This window comes from Brassica oleracea, chromosome C2, assembly GCF_000695525.1.
Source record: "Brassica oleracea var. oleracea cultivar TO1000 chromosome C2, BOL, whole genome shotgun sequence".
Lineage (NCBI taxonomy): Eukaryota > Viridiplantae > Streptophyta > Magnoliopsida > Brassicales > Brassicaceae > Brassica > Brassica oleracea.
Genome location: NC_027749.1, coordinates 52,350,408 through 52,357,453, shown reverse-complemented (window position 1 = coordinate 52,357,453; position 7,046 = coordinate 52,350,408). Strand labels below are relative to the sequence as shown.

At 39.0% G+C, this 7,046-nt stretch overlaps 2 protein-coding genes and 1 non-coding gene across 3 annotated transcripts; 2 read left to right on the top strand and 1 right to left on the bottom strand.

The window, feature by feature from the left end:
- Window positions 1-1,240: 1,240 nt before the first annotated feature.
- Window positions 1,241-2,858, bottom strand: LOC106327505 (oxygen-evolving enhancer protein 1-1, chloroplastic). Its single transcript, XM_013765664.1, has 3 exons — window positions 2,539-2,858; window positions 1,955-2,248; window positions 1,241-1,873 (listed from the first exon to the last, which is right to left on the bottom strand). Exons 1-3 carry the CDS (start codon window positions 2,779-2,781, stop codon window positions 1,412-1,414), a joined length of 999 nt encoding a protein of 332 aa, XP_013621118.1. The 5' UTR covers window positions 2,782-2,858; the 3' UTR covers window positions 1,241-1,411.
- A 1,714-nt stretch (window positions 2,859-4,572) lies between these two features.
- On the top strand, window positions 4,573-4,646 carry TRNAN-GUU. The gene has a single exon. It is a non-coding gene; the product is annotated as a tRNA-Asn (tRNA).
- Window positions 4,647-5,359: 713 nt separating this feature from the next.
- LOC106327721 (gamma carbonic anhydrase 3, mitochondrial-like) lies at window positions 5,360-7,009 on the top strand. The gene is made up of 4 exons (XM_013765955.1): window positions 5,360-5,573; window positions 5,961-6,104; window positions 6,194-6,471; window positions 6,574-7,009. Exons 1-4 carry the CDS (start codon window positions 5,459-5,461, stop codon window positions 6,817-6,819), a joined length of 783 nt encoding a protein of 260 aa, XP_013621409.1. The 5' UTR covers window positions 5,360-5,458; the 3' UTR covers window positions 6,820-7,009.
- Window positions 7,010-7,046: the final 37 nt, after the last annotated feature.

The following is a 7,046-nucleotide window of genomic DNA, read 5'->3' as shown; positions in this document are numbered from 1 at the left end:
CTCGTAAATACCACGCAAAATTTACGTCGTATTTACGAGGAAATAGTTTTTCCTCGTAAAATACTCGTAAAATTACATCCACTTTACGACGAAACAGTTTTGTCGTTACGTTACGAGGAAATAACGATGACTTTAGTTTTTCACGTAAATTCGTCGTAAACTCGACGCAAATTTACGAGGATTGTTTTTCCTCGTTAATTTTCGTCGTTAAGCATGTGTTTTCTTGTAGTGAATGTTCGTTTCCATTAGTGGATTAACGATAGGTTAGCCTTTCTAGTGGAAGTAGTGATGGTTGTCGCTGGTTTTTGAAGAGCTTGTTCTTATGCGCTCTCTTTTGCTTAGTCTGCTACTATTGGTGATAATGGTGTGAACCATCAATCCTCATCATTTATTTGATTTGTATTTGCATTCAAAATTGTTTTGATGGTAGCTTATCTGAAGCGAATTCGAAACAAAATTGATAAAGGCAATTGAAAATAAAGATCTATTTAGACGATGAGATTGTCATGTTTTTTATAAGGTATTAGAAGTCTGTCTGTTACTGCTAGAATGGGAACACCTAATCTACCTTATTCTATAATAAGACTAGTTTGATATAGCTAATGTGACATCAATGATGATTATCCTCACGAGCTTCTGGTGCAGAAGAATCATTAGTTTCTCATTATCGTTTTGTCATATTCTTTTATGATGTAATATGTTTCAAATCAGTTCAATAAAACAAAGTGTTATAAAAAAAAACAAAACGGTAACTCCGCATCCATCCACATAAATATATCAAAAGGCAAACCAACTAATTCATTGATTATCAAAATGGTTCGACTGCAAACTTATAAATTTAAAAATTATAAAATAATAATAATTTTGCTTTGAAGTTATTTTCTTGTTCGTCTTGGAAACAAGCTGTAAATAAAATTACCACTGTATTTAAGAAGCATAAATAATATTCTATTTGTTTCAAAAAAATGTATGTTTTGAATATTTTTCAAAACATTTTAAATATTGATTATAAATGTATTATTTATGATTAATTAGTTTCCACAATTTTTAGTTAATCAAAATTTAATAAACACGGATAATTTTTTTCAAAATTTACAATTACCATTATTAGTTAGTAAATATTCACTGAATTTCAAAACAAGTTTTTGTAAAATATATATTGTTTTGAAACGGAGGGAATAATTCACAGTAACCTGCTTATAGATTACATAACTCATCATATCAGCTGCACAAGTTATTTCTCAGCATTATACCATATGATTAAAGTTGAATAGAACTATATATGGATACAAAAAAACCTTAAGATTTAGGGCATGTGCATTTTTTTTTATAATAGAAGAAGAAGAAGCATCAAAAGATGTACTCATTGTAATCAAATACAAACAGAAGATGTTTAGATATGATAACATGATCACTCAAGTTGACCATACCACACCCCTTGGATCTTCACATCCTTTGGTACCTTGGCACCCAAGTCAGTATCCGACGGCTGAAGACTCTCGAACACTCCGATCACTTCTCCTGTCTCAGGTTTGCTCTTGGTCACTTTCAAAGTGATCTCTCCCACCGAAGCTGCCGTGTTCTTCACGTTCTCCTTAGAAAGCTCCTCTTCGTCGCCTCTGCCTCCAGCTGGCAATGCAACGGCGTTGTCATATCCTGTGGAACCACCACGGCCCTTAGGGTCCAAGAAGGAGGAGCCACGGTATGAAGGGACTAAGAATTTGCCAGTGAAGTTGTCTGGTTTGCCGGAGGCGTCAAGCTGCTTGACGGTGAAGAGGAATGGCACACGCTCGCCTCCTGGAAGCTGGACAGTGACTGCAGCGTAGTCGATGCCGTCTTCTTCCTTGAAGTTAACGCTTCCGTCAGAAGAAACCTGCTCGAGAAAAAGAATCACAAACCCTATTCGTAACCAATAAGACAGACAGTTACTTGCGGTGGAAGCAAAAGAAAAAACCTCGAAGGGGCCTTCGATCTCGTCAAGAGTGTAGGTGAGACGGGTCATGAGCTTGGTGTTCTGGAAATCAGGAGGCGCATTCTTGCTAACACTCTCAGCCTTGACGGTGAAGGAAGTAGGCTCGAAGCAGAACTTCTTGCCAGCGTACTTTCCGGGTTTGAAGGAGAAAGTCTCAGAGCCACCGTCAATAGTTGGGCACTGGTTGGCAGTTCCAGTTCCCTTAACTTCCATGTAAGTCTTGCTCTGAATCTCGTCGTAAGTTAGTCTCTTCGGAGCTCCCTCTGCACTTGCTCCCTTTCATTACACCACAAACCGATAACAAAATTGATGATCCCAATAAGCTTTCCAATTCGTAAAATCGTATCACGAAGATTGTGAATATAGGTATTCTGTTGTGATAATCTTAAAATGCTATTGGTTTAGTGTACTGTTGTTGTTACTTTCAAGGTGGCAAGTTCGATACATTGTAATGATGTAAGAATCATTTTACACCCCAAACACACACACACACACACTAAAAACTGTTATTTTGTTACAGTTCGTAATAAACTTATATGGAAGAACCGGTGATAGGAGGAAGTTACCGAGACGACGAGAGCAGAGGTTGCGAGAGCGAATCCAGCGATTTTGACAGCGTCGGAACATTTACCGGCGAAGTCCTTGAAGTCAGATTGGAAGGAACATGTGAGGCGAGCAGAGGATGTTTCTAGTCCGAAAGATTTCCCGACTGTCTGAGTCGACCGGAGGTGAGCACTGCCACGTGAAGGAGCGGTGATGATTTTAGCGGACTGAAGGAACGTAGAGGCGGATTGGAGAGAGGCAGCCATGGCCACAAAGTCTCTCAGTTTAATGGTTGTCCTGATCCTAAGCAGAGGAAGACTTAAAAGAGTAGCAATCGTTAGGAGAGAGAGAGAGATAAGATTTGGGATAAGGCGAGAATTTTCATTGGTTTGTTTTGTGGGAATCGGAGTTACTGGTTTCTTCTCTTGCCACGTGTCCGGATGCTAAGTGGTGATATGGATACGGTCTCACTCACTGATGCTGACATGTACAATTGTTGCTATAATTAATTAATTAAAAAAAAACACAAATGGCCCATGCAGGTTTCGAACCTGCGACCTTCGCAAGCAACGATTTGCTACGTTCGGGTGTTTAATCTATGACCGCTGTAAGTTGACTGAACCACCGGTTTTCCTAGTGCCAAGTTCGATATCAGAGGTGGCTCGTGTTGCATCATCTCTTCACCAAGTTGAAGCAGCACAGCTCTAAATCTCCTTTTGACGAGCTATTGGTTGAGCAGCTTAATATGCAGTCTCTCTCTCTGTTGCCAAGCTTGCGTCAGGAAGTAAAGCGTTTTGCTAATACCCCCTGAAGAGATTGGATAAAAACAACAGTTATTGCTCATGTCAGAAATATTTGTTTTTTTTTTTAATTTGAACGGTTTCGAAAATTTTGTTTGGATTGGTGATTTAGCCTCGACCATGATGAAACATGTCATGTCATGTCCAAAAAATCTTCCACAAAACATGACATATCAATTTTGTTCGGATTGGTGATTTAGCCTCGGCCAACTAAACTTCCACAAATCTCAACATCCTACAACCTCTTCTAATTAATCTGAAAAAAATCCTTAAAACAACATATTGTTTTTCCATATATGAAGTAAAATAAAACCACATATTATAATTAGCATATGTTTATCTTTAGATAAAATAAAATAAAAACATATAATATAATCTTTTCATAGCTAGCAACCAAGCCTAATTAATGGTGGTATGGTTGACACTTCTAGTTACTAGACTATCTCGTTGCATAGAAGACTCTATCACATCCGGTGTGATCATCATCCTTCCAGAAGCTATTACTGAAATCAAAGTCAAACATTTTCCCAACCTGACAGTCGGTGGAATGGGTCCAGTTCAAGATCAACCTATCTTCTGATTTCTCAATAAGTGTCACGGTGCACCACTGATCTGTTCTCACGTTCAATGCTTGGAGTTGGCACACAGAGTCACAACTTAGTTGACTGTAGGTTTCTCCAGACATCTTTCTCTTTAGCTCCTTGGCTTGTTCGTTGGTAAGCTCAAATCCAGTAATCAACGTTGTGATTTGGTGTATTGTCTCTGTGTAACGAAACCATTCCATGTCACTAGTGTTTGCTGTCTCCTTCTCCAAAATAGGAGCAAATCTCTTGGCAGCTTCACTTTTTGATCTAGACCACATTATTGCTTCTGTTTCGTTTCTTTTTGCTTGAACTATAATAAATCACCTACATATATATACTTAACAACATGCCATTGAATTAAATTAATTGGAAATCTAGTAGAAACCTCTAATATTACTTTTTAGTCCATTTTTACATTAGTGAAAGTATTTTTTAGCAATTTTCACTCGGTTACCTTATTCGTAATATAGAAAACTCCAATTGTTAAATTTCTTGAAGATGCTGAAAATAATAAAACGTGTTTGTGTTGAGGCTTTTAACTAACTCATCACTGTATCGAGCAGCCTAAAATCACAAGCTTTATAACTAGAGTTCAAAAAGTAATCAGAAACTCTTATTGTGATTTGCCGGTCCGATATAAATTTGAATATATTATAAACATTCTGTGTAAGAAGCTGGAGTAGCTCAGTTGGTTAGAGCGTGTGGCTGTTAACCACAAGGTCAGAGGTTCGACCCCTCTCTCTAGCGTTTTTACTTTTGGTCAACTGCATTTATGAGTCTATCTTGATGCCCCTAATGAATTGCAGTTTGATAATGGCTTGGGCGATCAAAAACACATAGTAAATTTGTCCAAACATTTTATGCGGCTATATGGTTCCATTTCAGAAATTGTTATGTGCCTACTTCATGAGTAATACTTGTAGTTGGAAAATACAGTTGTTCGGATGGTGTGGTATGTGAACCGGCATACTCAGATGGAGGCTTGTTACATAGACTTTGTGTGCGTGGAAAACGCAAAGGTATGTCAGTAAGCCTTTACTCTTAACACCAAGCATATATAAGAATAAAAGAAAGTTTTAAATTGATTTTGCTTGGTCATATCTGAAGTGTCAGCTTGGGGATGTGAAGCTAGAGGCGGGACAGTGTTGGAGAGCAACAAAGCTTCTCAGCATCAGTTGAAGAGCAACAAAGCCTTTACTCTTTAAGTATGTATCCACTTACTTAAAAGCAATAAAAGTTTGGTCAAAATATCACCGAGCAGTGGCAACAAGTGCATTTGGCATATCTGAAATGATTCTTGATTGTTGTTCCCGGTTTAGCGTTAATTAAAACCCAATAGGTACGGTAATAATAGCCAATTTGTCGCTGTGTCTAGTTAATGCAAAATGTAAAAGATAAGTGAAATTAAATAGTGGGTATACAGATTAAAAAAAAACAAGTAACACAAACCGGCTAATAACCGGCATATTGAGGAGTAAACCAAGGAAACCGTGAAAAGACTACGTAGTAACTCCTCCTCCCCCACCCTCAAATTGGGAGATTTCAATTAATCATCGAAGATGGCAAGCATGGGGAGAGCACTGTACAGCGTAGGATTCTGGATCCGGGAAACAGGTCAAGCACTTGATCGGCTCGGTTGTCGCCTCCAAGGCAAAAATCACTTCCGAGAACAGCGTACGTCTTCTTCTTCTTTGGATCTTTCCACTCATTTGATTTCTCGTATCTGTGCCTTGGGGATATTTCGCTGGAATCGGATCATAGTTGCTGCACATTTGGTGATTGTTTTTTCATTATTCATTAGAGACCACCTTAAAAAATCGATTAGCTTAGTAGAGAAACTCTAATGATGTGCTATTTGTTTGCCAATGATTATTATTGATGAGAAACACTTTCTAGTATTTTGTATCTTAGCTCTATTTGCTTACTTGTTTGTACTAATCCTTGGCTTAAGCTCCAATCTTATCTTAGCCCCAGGCACTCCTATTGTGAGCGCCTTTGATTACTGCATTCACTTGCTTGCTTACTTTTATAACTCCTTCCGCAAACTCTTCTTGTTTCCAGTTTCTAGGCACCGCACCCTTATGAATGTTTTTGACAAAGCCCCTATTGTTGATAAGGAGGCTTTGGTCGCTCCTAGCGCTTCTATCATTGGCAATGTCCATCTCGGACCAGGCTCTTCCATTTGGTATGGATGTGTCTTAAGAGGTAACCTCCCTCCCCATGATGTGTTTTCTTTTACAACAAAGCACTCTGTTTTCCTTAATGGTTTTGAATGCCTTATTGTTGTTGTGCAGGGGATGCTAACACCATCACCGTCGGAGCTGGGACCAATATCCAAGATAACTCCCTTGTCCACGTTGCCAAGTCCAACTTAAACGGCAAGGTCTTGCCTACTCTCATTGGCGACAATGTCACCATTGGTAATAGTGCTGTCTTACATGGCTGCACTCTCGAAGACGAGTCTTACATTGGTGCTAGTGCAACCGTCTTGGATGGAGCTCATGTTGAAAAGCATGCCATCGTTGAGTCTGGATCTCTTGTCAGGCAGAACACTAGGATTCCCTCCGGCGAGGTTCCTTCTTTTTTTTTTTTTATCTCAACTTTTTCTTGTTTGCTCTGGTAAAGAGTCTCAGAACTCTCACTCCTCCTGCTTCTTCTTATCTCTTTAACTCAGGTTTGGGGAGGGAATCCAGCTAGATTTCTGAGGAAGGTGACCGAAGAAGAAAGGGCCTTCTTCTCCACTTCCGCTATGGATTACTCCAACTTAGCTCAAGTTCATGCCGCACAAAACACAAAGAACTTGGACGAGACTGATTTCAAGAAGCTCCTTTACAAGAAGAACGCACGGGATGCAGAATATGACTCACTACTCAATGATGATCTCACTCTCTCTGAGAATCATCTACCAAAAGCACCTTGAGACTCTTAACTTGCGTCGCCTTGAGGCTCTTTGATTCCCGTTGGATTTGAAAAAGAAAAGAAAACCAGAAAATTCATTTCCTGCTTCTCTCCAATAATGTTTTCTTGCAACTTAAAAGAGCCTTTTCTTCTGATTATTTTTCTCTCTAATAAATTGTTTGGATCAGACATTTCTCGCATTGAGCTGACCTTTCGCTTTTCACATGCTCATATAAAGCAGCACTTGTT

Excerpts from the sequence above, each read along its gene's own strand:
- LOC106327505 (XM_013765664.1), bottom strand. The coding sequence starts at position 2,781 with ATGGCTGCCTCTCTCCAATCCGCCTCTACGTTCCTTCAGTCCGCTAAA. Across the intron at positions 2,249-2,538 it reads CCTCTGCTCTCGTCGTCTCG|GGAGCAAGTGCAGAGGGAGC; the intron begins GTAACTTCCTCC and ends GTGTAATGAAAG. Across the intron at positions 1,874-1,954 it reads AGATCGAAGGCCCCTTCGAG|GTTTCTTCTGACGGAAGCGT; the intron begins GTTTTTTCTTTT and ends TTTCTCGAGCAG.
- LOC106327721 (XM_013765955.1), top strand. The coding sequence starts at position 5,459 with ATGGCAAGCATGGGGAGAGCACTGTACAGCGTAGGATTCTGGATCCGG. Across the intron at positions 5,574-5,960 it reads AAATCACTTCCGAGAACAGC|TTTCTAGGCACCGCACCCTT; the intron begins GTACGTCTTCTT and ends TCTTGTTTCCAG. Across the intron at positions 6,105-6,193 it reads GTATGGATGTGTCTTAAGAG|GGGATGCTAACACCATCACC; the intron begins GTAACCTCCCTC and ends GTTGTTGTGCAG.